This window comes from Pelodiscus sinensis, chromosome 4 (genome assembly GCF_052426305.1).
Source record: "Pelodiscus sinensis isolate ZL-2025 chromosome 4, ASM5242630v1, whole genome shotgun sequence".
NCBI lineage: Eukaryota > Metazoa > Chordata > Testudines > Trionychidae > Pelodiscus > Pelodiscus sinensis.
In genome coordinates, this window is record NC_143055.1 from 129,227,771 (window position 1) to 129,249,737 (window position 21,967).

The 21,967-nt window shown below is 45.1% G+C and overlaps 1 protein-coding gene across 8 annotated transcripts in view; it reads left to right on the top strand.

Moving 5' to 3' along the window:
- Positions 1-21,967, top strand: part of SLC4A4 (solute carrier family 4 member 4) — a 237,704-nt gene that overhangs the window by 175,745 nt on the left and 39,992 nt on the right. For all 8 annotated transcript variants that reach the window (XM_089778143.1, XM_089778146.1, XM_089778147.1 and 5 more), the window contains 3 exons: positions 943-1,076; positions 5,633-5,904; positions 18,086-18,156. In XM_089778143.1, coding sequence (XP_089634269.1) covers positions 943-1,076; positions 5,633-5,904; positions 18,086-18,156 — 477 coding nt within the window. The remainder of the gene's footprint in view (positions 1-942; positions 1,077-5,632; positions 5,905-18,085; positions 18,157-21,967) is intronic.

Here is a 21,967-nt window from a genome sequence, read left to right on the forward strand (position 1 = left end):
GTACCTACCATGGATGAGTGGGACATTTTCAGTGTTGATGGGGTCACAGTTATACCTTCCTACCCCAAATCAAATGTTGTGTAAACCCCTTTCCACGTGCATCATTAGCACTGGGTGTAAAATGCTTATATGCACAAGTGTATGTATTTGTGGGGTTGACCTAATTCTGTTAGTGTCTGAGTGGTTTTTGCAAATTCCATTATCTACTACCGTTTTGGTAAAATAATAGATTCCAGTGTCAGTAATGTCATTGCATTTGTAAAGAAAACCAAACCTGCCACCAATGTTGTATTTGTGTTTTACTCCATAAAACTAGATATTGTTCAGCAGTAACTTTCATGAAAATCCAAGGAAAGGTCTAAAGCATATTTGTTTATCATTCTTCAGTTAAGCTGTTTGAATTCATACATACAAAGGAAATGATAGAGACCATAAAATGTGGAATTTATTACTTTCTGGTGACATCTGATGATCTTGGAACTTAACGTTTCAATGCTGGCTGAATACGTGTTGTTTGGTTTGAGTCTCACTTGTTAAAACAGCTGTTATGAAGAGAGGAATCTGCTTTTCTTAAACACATTTATTTATTTTAAAAATATTTTGCTCCTCCACAGTGAGGGCTAACCTTTGTTGAGTAACCTCATTGCTGTAACCGAGACAGGTTTTTTGGGGTTTTTTTTTTTTTGGGTCCTCCACCCATGTTCTATCATGCTTAGAATTATTTTTATTGTGAGGCCTCTTGCAAAAAGCTTTTATTTAATTGCTAATGCAAGGCATGGATTTATGCTAGAGACCGCAAAGGAGATCCTAATCTCATGTCCATCTACATACAGTATGCAGGTATCTATATAAACACACATGTCCTCGCATTCATGATCACAGAAGGGAGAGGGAAGAGGAGTGTCCATTGACATTAGCATCTGTACTGTGTGTCTGTCCTAGGGCGTGTTGGAGAGCTTTCTGGGCACAGCAGTCACCGGAGCGATCTTTTGCCTTTTTGCGGGTCAGCCCCTCACAATTCTGAGCAGCACAGGACCGGTCCTTGTCTTTGAAAGACTTCTCTTTAATTTCAGCAAGTAAGTAAAGGGGGGAAAGGGTATTTCCAATGCCAATACCATGCTAGCTGGGGACAAGATATTTCAAGGGGAGGAATTCAGCATGTGAAACGTGTGGGGGTGGGGGAGCCGTAAAACAGTGGAATTTTCCAAGGTGTCCATAGAGTTCCACTGGGATTTGGGTGCCTAGATGGCTGTTGTTCCTTTGTTCATCTCCGCCAGCGTCAAATTTCAAGAGCTGTTTTGCTGAGCTGTAATGATCTAGACAAGATGGCTGTGCAGAGTGTTACTGACTACAATGGAACTGGACTGGTTGGTACAGTTGGCCTCTTTAATCCCTTTGGCACACAGGAAGATGAGCAGTTTTCTCCATATGATAAAGGCAGAATCCCACTCCAGGAGTTCAGTGGCAGAAAACCTACTGATTTCACTGGCAGCAGAATTTCCCATTAAAGTGCTGCTCATTTGAAACAGTGGCTGTTGACACACAAAAATAAAAGTATCCATGGCATGCAACGGTATTGTCACCAAATCTCCTCGATGGAATTCTGGTATACTAAATAGTTTTGTTTATCAACTGTGAATTCAAAAAGGGCTTTTTTTTTCTGTGAACTGTTGAGGTGTTACCCCAATATAAAAAATAAATGTCCACAATTAGATTGGTGGCCCTTTGTGTTAGGTGCTGGACCAACACAGAATTTTTATTTGCTATTCTAATAAAATAATAACCGTAGCGTGACATTTCCCTTCTAAGGTAATCAGGAGTAAGCTTACTCACCATTAATATTACCTCCTGCACTGTTGACATTTCTGGTGCTTCACAAACTAGGAGTGTGTTAAGTTAAACAGAACCAACCAAAATACGTCTCTGTCATCTCTCCATAAAGAGAGAACCCACAATATTAGGAATTGTTGAAGATTTGAAATATGGATGTAAAGGAGTAACTGGTTAGCATTGCCTTACCAGCGTGCTTACTGTGCTAACCAGGTAGCCAGCACGTGGGCCGGCCACAGCAGCCCCCCCCCGTAGGCAGTGTTATGCAATAGGCTAGTTAACTGGTTAAACAAATAGCTTAACTGGTTAGCATTTTAAATGGGATTTTACATCCCTAATCTGAAATTCAAAGCACAAAATCAAAACCACTCAGAGTGAAGAAAATAGTGGGTTCACTACCAAAGCAGATTGTAATATAGAACAGCTGTTTAACAGTAGCTACCCAAAAGATCATTAAACTGAAAGTGACTGTAAGATTGCAATAAGAAAGGAGGCATAAAGTGAGCTGTCTAGGTAGCTTAAGCATCATTGCATAATTTCCTTCATTAGCTTGAGGTTTCAAGGGACATTAACCTTTGTGGATGTTTAGTAATCTCATTTGATAATTTAGCTATATTCTGGAGGTTATTTTAATTAAGATGATCTAATACGACCATGCCTGTCTCTCCTCTACATAATCTAGAAAATATTACACATGCTTGTATCTGCTTTTGAGATCTAGTAATGCTGCCAAGAAAAAATATATCTGTGATCCATCTCCAGAGTTTTGTGTGATGTTCATTTGAAGTGGGATGAATCATTAAGACCACCGGTTGTGTTCTGGTTGTCTGAAAATAATGATACAATTTAAATGAGGTCCTCAAAGCATGGTATAATATCAGTATCTGTCTCACCTTTAGTACTGTTTCATAATCATTAGTGTTTGAAGCATGTATGATCCCCCACTATTCTCTGCCTTCATGAGCCAGATAAATTTCAACGCAGCGAGAAGTTTAGCAAGTAGTTTCCATTTTTCCTTTTGTGAGTTCAGGCATCAACTCTCCTGGAATTGTTTCCTGCAATAACCTTCCCCAAAATTAGCAGTATATACCTGTGCAGTCACACAGAAATCATGAGGGCAGAGACCCATTTGTTTCCATAATACAAGCAGTATAATACGTACTAAAGTTCATAATCTGTTAAATTACCTTCCCAAACCCTTCTTACTGTAGAAAGATTGTTCTCCTAAGCCCTTGGTTTTTACACACACCACAGACTTAGGGCTAGTTTGCATTAAAAGCTCTACAGCTGTACCATGTGAAGTGATGACACACTATGACAAAGGGAGAGAGTTCTCCTTTGGGCAGAATAAAACCTCCCGCCCAAGAGGTGGTAGCTATGCTAGCAGGAGAAGCTCTGATGTCCTCATGGATCACGTCCTCATCCAGGTACTGCGACCCACAGGAAAATAACAGGAGGTACAAAGTATTGCTCTTTTCCTCTAAAACGGAGAGGGTGTTAAACCTTACTGGGACAACCACCTTTGGTGTGTAGCAGTGGGATGCATTGAGAGGCACAGGCACGTGACCATTACAGCCATACACTGGGGGTTTGTCATTCCTTTCACGTCTTTGAGAATGGCCTGTATCATAGTAACAGAAATAGCAAGTACTCCATGGACTGACTGACTGAATGTTTTTAAAGGTCAGAAAAACAAATCCTTTGTGGAAACCAGGGGTCTGCTCCAAAGAGGCATAAATATCAGCAGCCCTCCCAAAAGATTTATAGAGGCAAATGTGATCAAGGTCTTAATCTACAGAACATGTTTTGCATGGTGGTTCTCGGGGGGGGGGGCACATCTCTGGATTAGATGATATTTTATGAAATAAATTTCTCCCCACCTCCCCCATAAGCCCATTGTGATTAGTAAAGTAAACATCAGAAAACTGACGTGAATAAGTCAATTGGTGGTGGCATGAAGTAAATCAGATTAAAGGAGGCAAAACATCAGAAACGTGCCCATCTTTGGGAAGGGGGCCATATAGTAAGTACCTTAGAGTCTGAGCACCTCATACTCTTCAGTGTATTGTCTCAGTACAGGGGGCAGCTGGCACAGCAGCTGGGAGGTGTAATTCCTAGCTGGGATAGACATACATGTACTAGCTCCTTAAAACAGGCAATGTGGCTGCAGTAGCACAAGGTGCTGGAGTAAGCCAGAGGGCTGAACAGACTGGTACTTGGGCAACAGGCCATAACGAGGGTGGCCATGGTGCTATGTTTAGGTGCTAGCTCAAGCAAAGCTGGCTGGGAATTACACCTCCCAGCTGCTGTGCAGACGCACTGTTGTGACTTGCCCAAAGTCGCCCAGGAAGCAAAGCAGCAATTTGAACCCAAGTTTCCAGAGTCCCAGCCTAGTGCTCAGACCACAGGACCATCCCCCTTCTCTGTACATAGTCCTGAGCAACACCATTACAGCATGCTAACAACACATTCTCAACACGCTAACAGCATGAACAATACCACTACAGCAAGCTAACAACACGCTCTCTCCACAGCGTGCTGCTCTTTGCTAGCCCTTCAGTTGCCCCTTTGTGCCTGTGGAGAGTCTGAGCAGATCAGCAGGAAACCTTGGTTTCAGACGCAGAGCCCTATTTTGTGCTGTGACACAGAGCCCGATTTTTCAGGATTGCTGAGCACCAATAGCTCAAGCGCAAGACTGTGAGAAGCTGGGGTGACTCTGAATTATCCAGGCCCTTACCTCTCTCTGTCTTGTCCCCCCCCCCCCCCCCGTCTATAAAATGGCGATGAGGGTAGAGTTTACTTCACCGGGGGTGCTTGGAGAAGTAATGAATTAATCATGGTAAAATTGTTAGTAAATATAAAGTGCACCATGCTTAGTGCTGGCTGAGCCTGTGAAGCCCTGTGCTTAACTTGATGGTGCCCTGGTATGGAGGGAGAGACTGACGTGCTGGGAGGGGAATATGCAGGGGACACTGAAGCTTATGGTCTAATAGTGCGGGTGCAGGGTATCCCTGAAATAAAGAGGAATGGGGGCTGACACGCAGGAAGCTCGTGGGGGGGGGGGGGTGATATTGGAGGGACACAAGGAGCCCTGGTATGTGCCAGGGCCTCATATGCCATGTTCTCTTTGGATGATGCTGGGGAATTCTGCACTCTGTGGGACTTTTGTTGTTTTTTTTTTTTAATAGTTTAGTGCCTCTTTGCTCCTAGGCTCTGACCTGGCAAAAATTAACCAGTAGCCTGGCTGGAGCCCAGTAGGCGGATGTTTCCCAATTAATAGCTCCCCTATTATTTCCTTGAAGATTTTGGTAGGGATTTATCTTTGTTGTTGCTGTTTTCTGTTTGCTTCTTCCTAACAGCCTCTTTTGGTAATTCCGTGCTGTGAGGCAAGGTAATATTAAACAAGTAAACTGAGGTGTAGATGCCAGTCATAACAAACACCATACATAACTCTTCACTCCCCACAACCTGCAAGCCCTGAGTTCAGGCTTGTGTATTTCTTCTTTTGATAATATGATGATTGATTTTTAAAGGAGGATAGGTCTTGCTTTCCCTTCGCTGCTGCATGGGGTGCCCTTCATTTTCTATTGTGTTAAACCATGTTGTTTATTCTAAAAAGCACTTAAGTTCTCCTGTAATGTGCAGCAATGGAGACTGAAGCAAAACTCATCAGCTCTAGTTGTTCAGTGGCTAACTCAGCTGTTAAACTGAACCCCATCATTACTACTGGCTTGCTAACCCTTTATGGAATTTGGTAATTTTCTTCCTTGTTGTCACCTGTTTAAAAATGCTTGTTTTGCAGAGACCACGACTTCGATTACTTGGAGTTCCGTCTCTGGATTGGCCTGTGGTCAGCCTTCCAGTGTCTTGTTCTGGTTGCGACTGACGCCAGCTTCCTGGTCAAATACTTTACCCGCTTCACAGAGGAGGGATTTTCCTCCCTCATCAGCTTCATTTTCATCTATGATGCTTTCAAGAAGATGATCAAATTAGCAGACTATTATCCAATCAATTCCAACTTCAAAGTGGACTATATCACATTTTACTCCTGTGTCTGCAAGCCACCAGAGCCAGGTAAGAGCATACCTTGTTAGCTCATTTCAAATATATGTGTTCACTTGCACTCTCTCGTTCTGTGATGCTATGACACTGACATCCATAGGTTCAATTCACCCAGTGCAGACGATGCCAACCCTGAGCACCATGTAAGTTCCAGTAAAGCACTCTATTAAGGCTTTAAATGGCACATGTATCTTGTGAATTACACCCTAAGTGCTAATGTAAATGTCTCTCCAGGTCTTGCATCTGGGGGCCTTTGCGTACATCACTACTAAGGTGGAGAGGTGATGTCCTGTGTTCTCATTCCCTCACATATCTGTCATCCTTGGTTTTGAATGACGCTTTTTTTAAGAACGATCCTTACGTCAACAGGCTGGAGACGTGCAATCTGTATATGTACCAAACCTTTCCTTAGAAGTGGGGGGGAGGGGGAGTGTGTGTGTGTGTGTGTGTGTGTGTGTGTAAGTAAAACACAATATTTTTATGTAGTAGTTGTCGGGGACCAGACAGTTACTGTCGAATGTGCATAGAGCAAATGAAGTTTTAATAGACACAGATCAAAGCTTGGAAATACAGGTGGAAGCAACCAGCTACAAAATCACAAATACAAACAGGATGCTTACTGCTGTGTGCCAGCTCTCTCCATTATGGGTGAGCTGGTTATTCCTGAGACATTTTAAACAATGCCGACTAAGTAAGAAGTTTGGCACGCAGACAAAGTAAACTGAGTGTTACAGCCTAGTACCTGCTAGACAGGAAAATAATCAGGTCAGTACTGACCGCGTATCTGCCACGGGTTGACTGTAACTGGAGTCACTGAAGTTATGGATTTACGTTATCCATTAAACGTGGCTCTGTTGAGTTTGGGGTTCTCCAAAGTGCTCCGCATTGGTCCATTTCTGCTCCCATTAAAATGAGCAGAAGCTTCCTTTTTTATTCCTCAGTGAGAGAAGAGCTAAGGGAGGCCAACCGGAGTGCTTTTGAAAACCCTGCTCTAGACAGTCAGCATTTTAAGTTGTCCATTTCAGTGACTTAGATTTTGAGGTAAACCGATCCAGGCAGGGTGGGGAAAGGAAGCAGTGCAACTGGAATCTGAATGTGAGATTGTAGAGGACAAGGCAAAATGAATAAATGATTGGTCTTTGGGGCCCACTGTAGTATGTTGTTTCTCACATCAACCCCTGGAGAGATTCCACACCAGACTCTGGTGGAATTCAGGCATTGTTTAATTCATGAGAGGCTGCGGGTGTGGGTCCCATCCCTGTCCTAGATTTCGGTACACACCCTAAGCGTGCTGTACGGCTTGGCAGTCTCGCATCTTGGGAAAGGGCTGGTGTATAGGAGTTGATGTTATGGGCCTGGTTAACCTCACAATGTGGACTTACGCCGTCATCTGGCTTGAGCCCAACCTTCCATGTGCCACGTTGTTATGAGCACTGACTTCATCCAGATAATTAGGTATGGAATCCGGGTGCACTAAACAGTGTCTATAAAAACTGTCAAATACTTGTCCGTGATTTCTCAGTGTGTTGCCCAGGTATGTCTGTTTCCTCTAGGGTCCCGCTGTATCTTTAGGGCTCAGCCCTGCTCGAGGGGGAGCCCTGAAGGCCCTCTGCCTCCCAAAACATAATGCCCAGGGGAACCCACAAGCTGCTACATTTCTTTGAGAGATGTTGCATATTCCCCACCCCTCGTGTCACCTGCTGTGTAGGGGGAACAGAGCCCTGGTTCTGTCTGCCTGGTGCAATCCTGTGTCTTCACAAGAACCTATAAACCGTAAGGAACTAGTCCATAGCTAGTTGAAAGTTGGGCATCTAACTCCCTTAGACACTTCTGAAAGTCTCATCCTATAACCTTAATGCTCTTTGGGAGAAAACAGACACATTATTTTAAAGGAATCCAGTTGTCTTTATAGCCAGCGTACTCTTATAACAATAAAAACCAGGTCTTTCATCCCAACATGCCTTCCTAGCAAAAGAATGTAGTCCTTGAGTAAATAATATTTAAACTGGCAGGTGACTTGTTTTTCAGCACCAGCATGGTATGTAATGATGTCTTAGCAACTGCACACAGGGAGATTGTGACATTTTGAACAAGGAAGCGTCGTTAATAGAAAAAGAATTAGAAAACCTCATGATCAAGCCGCCTCCCCACCATACCTAACGTTAGCACGTCCCTTATTTAAGGGACAGTTGTGGAGGATATTCTCTCTCGTTCCTGCAGACTTGCATGCCAATCCGTGTAAATGCCTGGGTGACATTACCACGGATCTGTTTCTGAACCACAAGCCTTTGTGCCCAGGCATAAATGAAAAACAGCCAGTCCTGACCTCCACTGCAACACGGTTGTCAACATGCAACTGTTCGATCAGACCTGCAAATTATGAATTCTGCTGCAAGCATCAGGCACTGCCCTTTCATCAAGAAGGAGGAAGGAATCCCTGTCATAGCTTCTAGTTGATTCTCCTAACCTGCCAATGTTGCTTCTGGTCTTATTTAGATTGTGCCTTGATCTGCTAGCTCTCAACTATGTTCCTCCACCGGTGGGGCCAGTGATTTCAACTCACCTGCGGGATCAGTGGAAAGGGAGTTACAAAACTGGATGTTACCAAAACACTGCTCCCAATGTTCCTAGCTGCCCGCCAGTGTTTTCCTGTAAGCTGAGTGCTTGGGCGGCCACCTGGGAGGGAGTCAAATGCCACTCAGCCGATTGGTGGAGTTTCCCACTGCTTCCAACAGCCGGCAGCCTGTGTTTGTATAGGTGGTGCACATCTGCACATGCTTTGGTGCACAGAACAAAATATATTCCACCTGTGGATGGAAAAAAAAAAAGAAAAAAGAAGGAACATTGCTTCCCGGCTCCTAATAGCCCCATGTCATTGAAAAGAGTGACAAGATAGCACCGGTGGTCGCCCAGTCAGAGTGCTCAACGGGCCTGATGAGAAATACCTCAATCTTCTGGGATCTCCCAGCTAATTGAGCAGTGTTGCTCACTCCTGCGTACACCTGCTGGTAAATCTGCCATACCCGAAGGAATGCTGCGTCACAGGTCTTTGGCTGAAGCGTTGTGAGTGGAACAAAGGCAAACAGGGTGCATGGGAAAGTGTTGACGTTTCCCAGCCCACGCTGTCGTGAGTAATGGACAGAAGAAACCTCATCTGGAGGGAAGAAGAAAATAATCTGCCCCAGGTTTTACACCAGGCTCAGCGAAGCCGGGAGAGTAATGTGCATGTCTTGTTCCTGGAAAACAGCAACTGGCATTCACTGGCACCTTTGTCGATTACCCTGGCCCTTTGGCTGAGATTAAGTGGGCTGCTCTTAATCTCTGTAGCTGGGCCTTTGGGTTGTGTCTGAACTGAAGCTTATTAGCAGGGTGGTTTCCAATTTTTGATTTCCTGCCCTTCCATCCTCCCTCTCCTTCCTTCTTCAGTGACCCTTCCCATGAGCAGCTCATTATCCGGAAGGTGCAGTTGCTCCTATCTCTAGGAAGAGCGGAGAGGAGGTTCTTCAGGAGCACAGGGGTGAGGGCTTTTATTCCTGGCATTTCCAAATACTGAAAGCCAAAGGTGGTCTCTGGCCCATCTCAGATCAGTAAGAACTAAACAAGTTTGTGAAGAAACTCAAGTTCCACATGGTCTCTTTGGCCTCCATCATCCCCTCACTGGATCCAGCAGACTGATAGGCCGCCCTCAACTTGGAGGATGCATAATTTCATATTGTAAACGCTCAGACCCACAGGAAGGACCTCAGGATTGTGTTCATTGTTACACACCACTAATTTACCGTCCCTCCACACAGCCTATCAGCAGCAGCTGGAGTCTTCCCCAAGAGCATTGCAGTCGTCACCACATTCCTGCACAGGCACCAGGTGCGGGTGTTTCTGTACCTTGACAACAGGTTCAGTAAGGGCCACTCCAGGGCCCAAGTTGAACCTTAGATCAGATTCATCAGAGCCACCTTAAATGAGCTGGGACTCTGCCTCAACAAAGCAAAATCAACTCTGTCCCCTGTCCGGAGCAAAGTGTACAGGGGCAGAACTGGGATCAACCCAAGACAGGGTGCACCTGCCAGAAGCAAGGTCTAGGTCCTGATGGATCTAATTGGAGGCCTTATTTTCCCACCACCACAGCAGGAAACTGCCTGAAGCTTCTCGGACACATTGTTGCTTGTACCTACGTGGTGCAGCATGCCAGATTTGAGCTCAGACTTTTTCAATCGTGGCTTGCGTCAGTGTAATGCCCAGCCTGGGACAGCTTGGACAGGGTCGTGACCCTTCCTGGCCTGGTTCTCAGTTCCTTCCTGTGCTGGCTCAACCCTCAGGAGACTTGCTCAGGAGTTCCCTTCACTGCTGCACAACTATGTCACTTGTGACCGACACAGCAGACTTGGGCTGGAGAGCACATCAGGGAGACTGCAGGACTTTAGTTTCCGATGGGCCTGCCCCTCCACATCCACGTCTGAGAACAGAGAGCAGTGCACCTAGCACGTCAGACCTTCTGGGCCTACTTAATAGGACAGTGCGTATCAGTCATAGCGGATAATACAATAGCAATGTTCTTTATTAACATACGGGTGTAAGCTCCTTTCTCCTGTGCCAGGAAGCCCTCATAATGTGGGACTTGTACGTAGAATATGCAACACACCCACAAACAGTGTACCTCCCCAGCCTACAGAATGAGCTGGCGGACCATCTCAGCTGGTCGTTTCAGAGCCACAAGTGGTCCCTTTGCCCAGACGTTGTGATTTCAAACTTCCAGGTTTCGGAGTTTTCCCAGATAGACCTGTTCGCCATGCGACTCAACCAGAGTGCCAGAAGTTCTGCTTCTTGCAAAATCCAGCATGAACATGTTTCTCCTCCATTAGGGAGGTTCTCTCCTTTCCATCCATGCTGCTCGTTCACAAGGTTCTCCTCAAAATCCGGAGGGAATGAGCTCGGATCACATTGATAGCAGCAGCCTGGCCCCATCAGCAATGGCACACATCCCTCCACACTGCTGCTCTTCCCAGACTTTTTGACACACCAGCACAATTGTCTCCAACACCCAACCACCGGGTCGCTTCACCTCATGATGGGTTGAACCCAATGGAGCTTTCCTGTTCAGAGCAAGTTGGACAAGTCCATGTTGTCAGCAGGAAACCCTTTTGACGAGCTACCTACCTTGCCAAGAAGAGGAGCTTGTCAGTCTGGTTAGTACAGCACCATTCATCCCTGCCGCTAGCCTTAGTCCCACTCATTCTGGACTACCGAAGAACATAAGAATGGCCAAACTGAGTCAGGCCAAAGTTCCATCTAGCCCAGTATTATATGTTCCCTCTCCTGTCATCCATTTCCAGACAAACAGAGGCTAGGGACACCATTCCTACCTATCCTGGTTAATAGCCATTGATGGACCTAACCTCCATGAATTTATCTAGCTCTTTTTGAACCCTGTTAAAATTCTAGTCTTCACAGCATCCTATGGCAAGGAGTTCCACGGGTTGACTGTGCACTGCATGAAGAAAAACTTCCTTTTGTTTGGTTTAAATCTGCTACATATTAATTTCATTTGGTGACTCCTAGTTTTTATGTCTACCTCCGTTGTCTGGAGTTACAGGGACTTTCATTGTCATCAATAAGAGTTCACATGGCCACCATCTTGACCTGGGTGCTGAAAGCCGGACTGTGTTGATTAACCATCTGGTCAGCCCGTTCTTACAAGGACTTGACAGGCTATACCCTAATGTCCATCCCTCAACCTGTCCCTGTTTGTGATCTCAGCCAGATCCTTTGAACTATTGGCTATATGCTCCCTGCTCTAGCTCTCTTACAAGGTGGTGTTCCTGGTAGCAATAATCTTGGCCAGAAGAATGTCTGAGCTCAAGCCCTAACGTCCAACCCTCCCTACAGTCTATAAGAACAAGGTGCAGCTCAGGCTTCGTCCCACTTTCTTCCCGAAAGTTGTGTCGCAGTTTCACATCAGCCAGGACGCCATCATCCTGGTTTTCTACCCTAAGCCTCATCCCCCCAGGGTGCTGGCCCTTTACACTGTGAGAATGAAACCATTCAGAAAATCGGTCCAGTTAGAGGCAGAGTGAAAGTTCATCTTGTGTCATCGCAACACATCTCTTTGCAAAATGGCATCTACATTCGTGAGTGCTAGTTCCTGCACCTCCACCAGGGCATCATCAATGGCCTTCATAGCAGGAAATCGGCGGAGTGGCGACCCGGTTCTCCATCCACACCTTTGCCATGCAGTGTACCATTACCTAGCAGGACAAAGAGGATGCAGCCCTTGGACAAGCAGTGCTCCAGTTAGTAGACAAATCTCCACCACCTACACTTGGGCTTGTGATTGGAACTGACATAAACAAGCATCTGAAGAAGGAAAATGGTTACTCATCTTTCCCTGCCTGTTGTTTTTCAAGATGTTCTTGTCCATTCCAGTGCCCACCTTCCTTCCCATCTGTCGGAGCGGCCGGAGAAAAGGAAGTGAGGGGGTGGTAAGGCTTTATATGGAGTGCCCTGAAGGCACAATTCCAGAGGGTCCCCAGACTGACCTGATGGATGCTGCTATGGGAAAAATCTTCCAGCTATCATGTATGTGAGTGTGCACACATCTGATTGGAATGTACACGAACACCACATTTTGAAGAACAACAGTTACAAGAAGGCGAGTAACCATTTTACTCCACTGGAATGTATTTAATCCTCTTGTATAGTCTTTATGTAACAGAGAAAGGGTTGGTTACAAAGGGAAAAGGTGGCATGGCCACAGATGAATAGGCTGTTTTGAGGAACACTCAATGCAGTCTTGACTTTCAGTTGCCCTTTCCCTAAGCTTTGTACCCCTTACACGGTTCCTTTTTCGGTTGCAAAAACAAACCCAGGTCATTGTAAGTCTCCCTGCTTAGTGTCTTTAGTAAGTAAAGTTGAAAAGCGGTGCAGTCACGGGTGAATTGCAGCTGAAAACCTGCAGTGGGGTGGCTGTTTGAAAGGAGACATGCAAAACAAGAAAGGCTAGGACACTGGGTTTTTTTAAAGAAATGTGGTTATCTAGTTCGTTTGTTTACTCTGGAAACCTTCCTGTATATGGTGGTTGGATTTACTCTGTACCACTAGGCTCATTAAATGTAAAAAGCCAGATTTTTTCATTGTCTGTCTCACACTTATATTACCACAAAATATTATAAAAAGCTACTGTGGTGATTTTCACCCACTCTGTGCTGAATCAATGACTGTACCAGGTACAAGGCAATGATGAATCATACCCCAGGCAGCAGATGATGCCTCTTACTCAGGCCAGGTCTATACTAGACCCGGAAGGTCAGCTTTAAGTACGCAACTCCAGCTACGTATATAACATAGCTGGAGTTAACATAACTTAAACCGAGCTTGGCACCATTTTCACTGTGGGAGGCCGACAGGAGCAAACGTTCTGGTTGGCTTCCCTTACTCCTTGTGACTGCAAGGAGTACCGGTGCTTATCAGTGGTACCCTTGGCATTTGATTTAGTGGGTCCTTACTAGACCCGCTAAATCAAATGCCAGCAGATCAATTGCCAGCACGGCAAGTGGAGACGTGGCCTCACGCAGCGTCAGCACCAGGAGCTGACTCAGTAGATTTTTCACACACCTCAGCAATAGAGCTCTGCTGAGGTAAGTTGTCAGTGTACCCTAGCCCCTACTCTGCAGAAAGTTCCTTCAAATTCAGCCTGAGAGAAAGTCCAACTCAATCTGAGCAAAGGGATCAGACTCTGGCCCAACGTAACTTGGAATCCTGGTGATCCTAACAGTGTCCTCATGACACATCCCAGGACTGTAAAGCCTCGCAGTGGAAAATACCATAATCAGGGCTAGAACACCCATTACAATACTTTATTTTCAGCCAAAATATAAAAGCCAATTCTCCACAATTTTTCCAACTTTACCTTAAGCATCCGATACTGGAAGGAAAAGAAAAAAGAGATTAGCCAAAAGAGATTCCTAATTCCAGGGGATTTGGGGTAGGGGTATATCTGCACTGCCTACGTCACAGCACTGCCTCTGCTGCAGTGCTGTGACGTAGGCAGTGTAGTCACTCTTTAAGGCCAGGGGAGAGCTCTTCCAGCAATTAAACCCCCTCCCCCCCCCCCCGATGAGGGCAGTAGCTTTATCACAGGGAGCGCTGCGCCCCGCGAAAAAGCACTGTATAGACTGGCACTTTTCAGAGCCAAAACTTTTATTGCACAGGGGGGTGTTTTTTCACACCCCTGAAGAACTGAAGGTGTAGCAGTAAGCGTGGCGGTGCAGAGCTGGGCTAACTCAGCAGTCGATGATTTCTTCCCCCTGTTCTTTCCTGCACGTGTAGAACACATCACATCTTACTGGGAGTGAAAATACAAGAGAGCGCTAAACTGCCAGCGACTGTGGTGCAGAGGTTTGTTTTTGTAAAGCAGGTTCAGGAAAGGTTTTATTGACTCCGTAGCTAGTCAGTGCAGCTGACGGCGAGAGAGGGGTCTTTGCTTACACTGTGATTTATACTTGTGCTTGTTTTTGTTCTTGTTGCAATTAAGATTTGGCTCCAGAGCTGTTGAACCAGCACTCTCTGCGTTGTAACTTATTACATCCTGCTCCACACACGGCAGCCTCAGAAGGCCACAAAAGAAAACTGCCATGGAATTGCATCTGGGACCTTTTGGCAGGGCATTGCTTGCAAAGAGCTAACAGGGAATTCGTTGCCATTGATTTTTCTCCTTCACCCTCCCGGCACTCTTCTGCGTATGCTTATGGCCACAAAAGATTCCCGCCCCCCCACCCCCCGCCTTTAAATTAACATCACTGGGAGCTTAATTAGTAATTAAATGCCCCATTCACCAGAGATTCCCGCTCCAGTTGCCGGAACGACTGACGTTTCGATGCTCTCATCCTAGAGTTCTGCCTTCCACATGCATAGCTGATGCTCTCACCCGGTCTGCCTAGGCTCACATGCCCATCTGTTCAGTTGGCACACAGCCAGCTCACTCATTGGGCAAGTTGTAGCTATTGGGGATGGTACAAGTGCCAAGTAAGGACTAGATTTAGGTGAGAAGGCTGCATTAGTCTGCAAGTGACATCTCTTCCATGGAAATTTCCCTACCTAGGGTGGCACTGAAACACTTATCTGCCTTCACACTGGAGGATAGAGGGATGTCTCTCACCGCATGCAGGATTGGTCTGGTGTTAGTGGATGGAGAAAGAAGGCACCCAATAAATAAAAATAACATTGTACAAATCGCCAACGAGGTTTTTTGTACCCTGGAGTCACTGCATGTGACTGCACTGCATGAGAGCTTCCCTTCAAGAGCTTGATCCTCACGCTCGACCAGTCTGGCTGTTACACAGAAAATGTGACCCAATGTATAATTTGGGAGTTGGGGGCGATGGAGGGATGGAAGATGTTTAAAAAGCCCATTTGCTTCCTGGAGGAAAGGCAGCTGGTCTGGCTGTGAAGCTCCCATGCTTCTCCTGACTGTCAAGGCCATGTTGAAGCTTACTGCTCTTCCGGACTCTGCTGCTGGCCAAATAAAAGGCACCTTCCATCTTTAGCTAGCTCAAAGCTGCGCTCACTACATCTTGACAGCCCTGGCCCCAAATGCAATTTGCCTATGCTACTCATGACCTCCTTGCTTGATTGCTGCAGTGCCCTGAATCTAGCAATGAGCAGGGCTGCTCTTCAGAGGCCTCTGCTCTTCAGAGGAGAGCATGTCTGCCTGCTGGCTTAGCATTACAAGGAGGCATGAATGCCACCGCTCAAATGCCCGACTGCTGCAGAAATCGGATTTAATTCTGTCTCCTGGCTCGGTTCTTCCAGCCATCCAAGAGCCTGCATCCAGGTTCTCTCTGCAGTCACAGTGAGGTCACATCGGTGCCATAACCACGATAGGCATCAGGAACAAGAGAAACGTGGAAAGAGCAGGAAATAGGGATTTGTCTGTGCTTGACCCACAACTGCTACAAGAGATTAGAACAGCCTTGATTGAATCGTATTACCTTCTGGATTCCTCATATGGCCCATCTCCTGACTGTAGCTTTCCCCTATAATTACCACCTCAGGGAAAGAAATGGGGACAAAAGAAAAGCTGGACAAGAATCGCTGCAGGTGATAGAACAAAGACAAACCTTGTTTTCAGGGCTGAAAGGAAGTCGAGGGAATGCAGCATACTGCTTTTCGATTTTTATAAGGCTTGCAAATACCACAGTGATGAGCAAAACATCCGGGCAGGTAAAAAAAAAGTCCTTCAGCAAATACACAGCACATATGCTACGAAAGAGGAAGGTTGCAGAGAGCTAGAGCAGAGTTCAGGCTGAGAAGATTATAATTGTTGGACTCTACCTTCTTGTGTCTTTCTGCTCTGGGGGAACAAGCTCTTCTGTGCAAAAGACCTTTCTCACCTGGTGTGTCAAGTCTGCACATAGGATTTTGACGTGAGTGGAGATGCTGGAAAAGGAACTGTAGTGCTTGAAACCATGCCAAAAGAAGCATTTACTGCATGCTCTGTAGTGCTGCTGTTGAAGTAAGCGAATGTTTCATGCCCAAATCCTCCCAACATCTTACATTTCATCCCTTCAATCAGATAGGTTTGAATTTGAGATACAAACGTGTGTCCATGCCAGATCCCTATCAACGGGGATGAAATACAACCCTGATGGAAATCCTGGTGCAAAATCTGGAATACAAAATTTTAGAGCAGGAATACGTAACTCCTCAAGGAGAAGGGGAACAACTCACTTGTCATGATACTGGAAATCTATTCTAAATTTAAATATATCCCTTTAGTTAGGCTGCCCGCCATGCTATCCAAGTGCTATAAAAGAAAATCCTATCAGATCAGTTTCTTTAATGCAGTACAATTCACACTATGATATAGGAAACATTCTTATTGTTAAAAGTATTTCTTTGGGGTTTGGAACATACAGAAACATGCTAGGAAAGCATAATTTTCGGGAGCAGCTCCTTATCGATTGGTTTATAAAGTTAAATTAGACTTGTAATGCTACAATGGTAAAGTTCACACTCTGCCCTAGGGCAGGTCTATGCAACTGGGCAATGTCTACCTAAGGTACGCAACTCCAACTACGTGAATAGCATAGCTGGGCTTGTCGTACCTTAGGTTGAATTGCTGCAGGGTCTTCAGAGGGAGGTCAATGTAAGGAAACTCTCCCATTGACTTCCCTCATGCTTCTTGTTCTAATGGAATAGCAGAGTCAATAAGAGAGCAATTAATTTAGTGGGTCTTTAATGGTAAAGACCCGCTAAATCGACCCCCAGGGGATCGATTTGCGGGTAAGTGTAGACCTGCCCTAAGTATGTGACTCTGTGGGAGTTTTATGTTTCTTTCCTGAGCTCCTGTCTAGTATCATTGACTGTTTCTTTACTTATTTTTGAGACTTGTAATAATTGTATCATATCATTTAGCCAAGAGGCTTAAATTTAGAACAAGCGAGTATTTATGAATTCTGAGTTTATAGTGAAATACCAGTGAAATTCCATAGTCTTGTCACGTGAATAGCGAAGTAATCCATTGCATTGTTTCACTTTGTTTTTTACTGTGAATGCCAAAAGCAGTTGTATAGGTTTAATTATAAAGTCGTACTGACCTTTCATACATTGTTGTATTTTTTTTGGGGGGGGAAGGGGGAGCACATGTCTTAACTTAGGTTATAGCTTGCTCTAATACTGGTATTTTGTCCCTAACTTGATGACGGTCCCCACATAGAAATCTGTCTCTCAGATTTGGGAGTGCTTTATGTCGGGCTATCAGGGCATAGGGTAGGTGCTAAAGTTGGAGTGCGTCTGATGCTCAAACTTCCAATGCTGTGGGGATGCAGCAGGTAGAGTTACAACAACTCATCAGCTGTTCATCCAGTTACTCTGGGAAGCTGATGAAATCATTCGGTGTCGCTCCTGTGTCCTTGTGCCATCTGGCTGCTCTCCCTTGAGCTAGGCAACTCCAGTGAAGTAAGCTTGAGTTAGTCCCCTCAAGATAACTGTTGCTGAAAGGCAAGCCGTCTGAACTCGTGGGTCATATGTAAGCATTCCTTTGGGCTGTGCTCACCAGCACTGGGAAGACAACAAATATTATTAGCTACTACTTTGATAAGGTAGAGAGAGAGGTTTTTAAGATCTTAAATTTGTTTCCATTCTTAGCAGTATAAACACCACAGTCACAATGCTTCATTTTATGTCTCTTTTCTTGCAGATAACAGTTCACTATTTAATGAGACAACGGCAGCATCAGTGGATTGGCTGACCAGTTCCTCTGCTGAGACGGTAAGGCTATGTCTACACTTGCAGAGTTTTTGCACTGTCAGTTTCACTGGTGATAAGCAACTGGTAAAAGAAAAGCGCTGGTTGTGTATTCAATTCCACAGGTGTCAGAGTGTTTACATTTGCAGCATTTCCATCACTACCGAGATCAGCGCCACGAAGACAGCTATCCCACAGGGCAGCTCTCTCCATTTTGATAGGTATTGAGGGAAGTGGGAGGTGGGGGGAGGACTCTAATCCTGGGGCATCCTGGGTCTCTGCACAGCCCCTTCTCCCCAAACACCGATCAGCTCCAGTAGCTCAGCATTGCTCCATGCAGGGGATCATTTGCTCTGTGGAGTAGCCATTGTCATGTGGCCAGATAAGTACGGGGCTGTGAAGAAAACTCGCCAAGAAAACATCAAGGGGAGTTTCAAAGTTTCCAGGGCTTTACAGGGTACATAGCTGCTGGCCAGAGGGATCGCCTAGGTACAATGGGATATGCTCCCGTAGGCTAAAAGCTATGTAAACAGAAAGAACATTCCTTCATTTGCATGTCTCTGCAAAAGCATCATCAGTGGGGCTACCTCTCCACAGCTTCCCTCTTCTGAAAAAGCCTGTGCAAGTGAAGCATGGATTAGCATATTGCATCACTTCTTTTGCATAATTAATTAGGAGCTGTTTTTGCGCAAAAGCCCCCTCTTACATAAGAGCCATTCTTCCTCATTTTTTCGGGAAGAATGGCTCTTGTGTAAAAACAGCTCCTAATTAATTATGCAAATGAAGTGCGACAATATGCTAATCCATGCTTTATTTGCATAGGCTTTTGCAAAAGAGGGAAGCTGTGTATATATAGCTTAAGAGCTGTACGCCTCTCATGGAGATGATTTTTATTTTATTATTTTTTTGTGGTAAAACTTCTGAGTTTCACTGTAAAAAGTCATTGGCAAGTATAGACGCACCCACAATTTTGACGCAAAAGGACTCTTTGCACTTTAAATGGTAAGTGTAGACATGCCCTAAGTAAGCCTTCCAGGAAAACAGGCACTGAAACCCTCAGTGTGCTGTTCAATTATGTGTTTGGAATAGGCCGGCACCTATTCACTTCTGATGCTTTTACTCCTCCTCTCCCCCCTCCCACCCCAAAAAAAGGTCAAAAATAGAGAACAGTTTCTAAGCAATGTGTCCCATTGCAAAGGGCCCGAGAGGGAGTTATTGTTCCGTGTATTAAAATAACCAGATCACAGCCCCGTACTGGATGGTTACTCTGTTTTTCCAGTCTTGCTCTGGGAACACGTGACACACAACTTGCAGTTTGAGACCATGGTCTTGCTTGGAGAAAGGTGGCATGGGGTGAAAGGGAGTTTATTATCCCTCATAACTGCGATGCAGTGGATTCAGCCGTTTACAACTAAATTTTATTTTGTTAAGTATTCCTCTTACTTGCAGTACCATTTGTACACCTCTGGTAGGTGGTTTACCCACAGAGGGGTGCTCGTTTTAGCCTCCAACCACTAGCTGATCCCGTATACACCTTTGTCTGCACAATTTTACAAAATACATTATAATTCTGTACGACCTCCCCCCATCTGAAACGCTAGTGGAACTCGTGAGATGTGCGCAGACTTCAACAGTTAGAACTGCATGGTATCATGTTGCATCCTTCTTCCCTGCCCTTGTATGTTTGTTTTTCATTTAGAGCTTAAAAGCGTTAGTGTGGGGAGGTGGTCGTTGATGTCTCTTAGTGCTCTGCTCTCCCATTGTGCTATAAAAAGAGTGTGGACATTCTTAATATCCTCACAGTGTTACCTTTGGCTTAATGGGTGGGATGAACAAATTAGCTGTTCCAGATGTTAATGCCGCTGTGCTGTTAATTACTTGCAAACAGCAGGTCCTATCCTTGCAATTGTGCAGGGGCCCTTCCCATGCAGATATGATAAGGGCAATATTATGTATTGGGTGGTTGTAACTATAGATCTTGTTGTTATAGTACCTGAGTTAGGTCACTAGGGGAACGTCTACATAGCAGGGCTAAAGCAGTAGCTTAAGTCAAAATAGCTTATTTCAGCTTTTGGGGCTGTCTACACAGCAGGAAGTCCTCCGACTTCTCTTACTCCTCGTAAAATGAGGGTAAACAGGAGTTGGAGTAAGAAGTCCTCCAGCTTGACACTACTTCAATATTATGTTGAAGTAACTGTTTGCTGTGTAGAAAGCAGACTGTTATTTTGGAATAACATCAGTTATTCTGAAATAAGGCTGCTGTGTAGACATAGGTTAGAGGTCAGCCCAACCTGTCTGAGCTAGTTCTAGTTCAGTGTTTCTTAAACCGTGTTCTGTGGCACACCGGTATGCCGTGGAGAACAACAGAGTTCAAAATGGCCACCCTTAAAGGGACAAGTGACCTTTTTCCCCCTCAATAGCTCCCCCCCGACCCTATTTTTTTTTCCTCAATAACTTTTCCCTGTCCACCCCCCCCCCCTTTTTTTTTTTAAATGTTCAACAAAAAGTCCTTGGTGTTCCTCCATAAAAAAAAAATTGTTTGGTGTTCCTCCATCTTAAAAAGTTTAAGAAACACTGTTCTAGTTAGTTCTGGGTTATGAAATAAATGGACACTTGCAACTGCTCAAGCTCTCTGTATTTCCAGTGATTTCTTTCTAAACTGTGGAACGCCAAACGATATAACAGGCCGTTGTTACAAACATCTTAACATGGACTATGGTACTAGTTCTCCTATTACAAACTCGTGGTTTTAATTTTTTTTTTTAAGTATTAGTAATATTTGCTGTAGCTAACAATGGAATAGAGGGAGAAATAAAATAAAACTTGGCGGTTTCAAACTTTTGATTTTTCTGAATGAAAAATGTTTTTTTACAGGACACTTTACCTAAGAATGCAGAGCTGCTACCTGGGTTTTCTTCAGTTTCAGTAGTTTCCACTGAAATTGAGGCTCTGCTGTGCTAGGTGCTGTACAAACACGTAATAAGAGACAGTCCCTGCCCTGAGGTGTTTATAGTCTGAATAGACAAGACAAAGGGAGTGTGGATGGGAGGTGACAGAGTTCAAGTGACATGCCCAAGGTTACCCAGTAGCTTGATAGCAGAGCTGAGAATAGAAGTGAGGTCACACTCCATTCCCCGTGCTTCCTTTTTAGTGTGCTGTCATTCTGTTAGGGTGCCTATGTGTAGTCCCTGTGGTACTTCAGCAGCGGAGTTCTGCTCTTCCACTGGGACTGAAAATTAGGTCCTACATGTTCAGCTTCCCTTCATAGTAAATGATGCTTTTACAAGTGATGAGCAGCCCCAAGCGCTGGTACAACACTACCTGTCAAGGCTCCGGAGGCCGCCTGTCAGGAAAAGAACACCAGTTGTTACTTTAGTTTCATTAACGAGAGCAGCTCTTCATGCTATTTGTGGGTTTTGCATTGGACTGTCACTCTTGGGGAAAGGCTGAATAAATGCATAAGGAGAAAGTGACTAATTTAGGGGGCTGAAGACATTAAAAAAGGCCCTGTTCAGAACAAGAAGCTGGTAAAAATAAGCCAGTAGGTCCATATTTTCCGATGCTCTTCTGTGGGACGGGGTCCACAGCACCAGATATCCCCTGCCCTTCACGGCCCTCATGCTAACATCCTCCAGAGCCGACAGTGCTCACTTCAGAGCCAATCACCATCTCTCCTAAATCAGACAGGCAGTGAGACGCATCAGGCACCCTCTCAGCATGGCAGCTGAATAAGCTGGTACGGTAGCATTCCCAACTTGGGGAGTTGGACGCTGGACACAGGGATTAATACCTGCTCCCTTGCATGTGCCAGTGTAGGGAAATAATACCCAGGCTA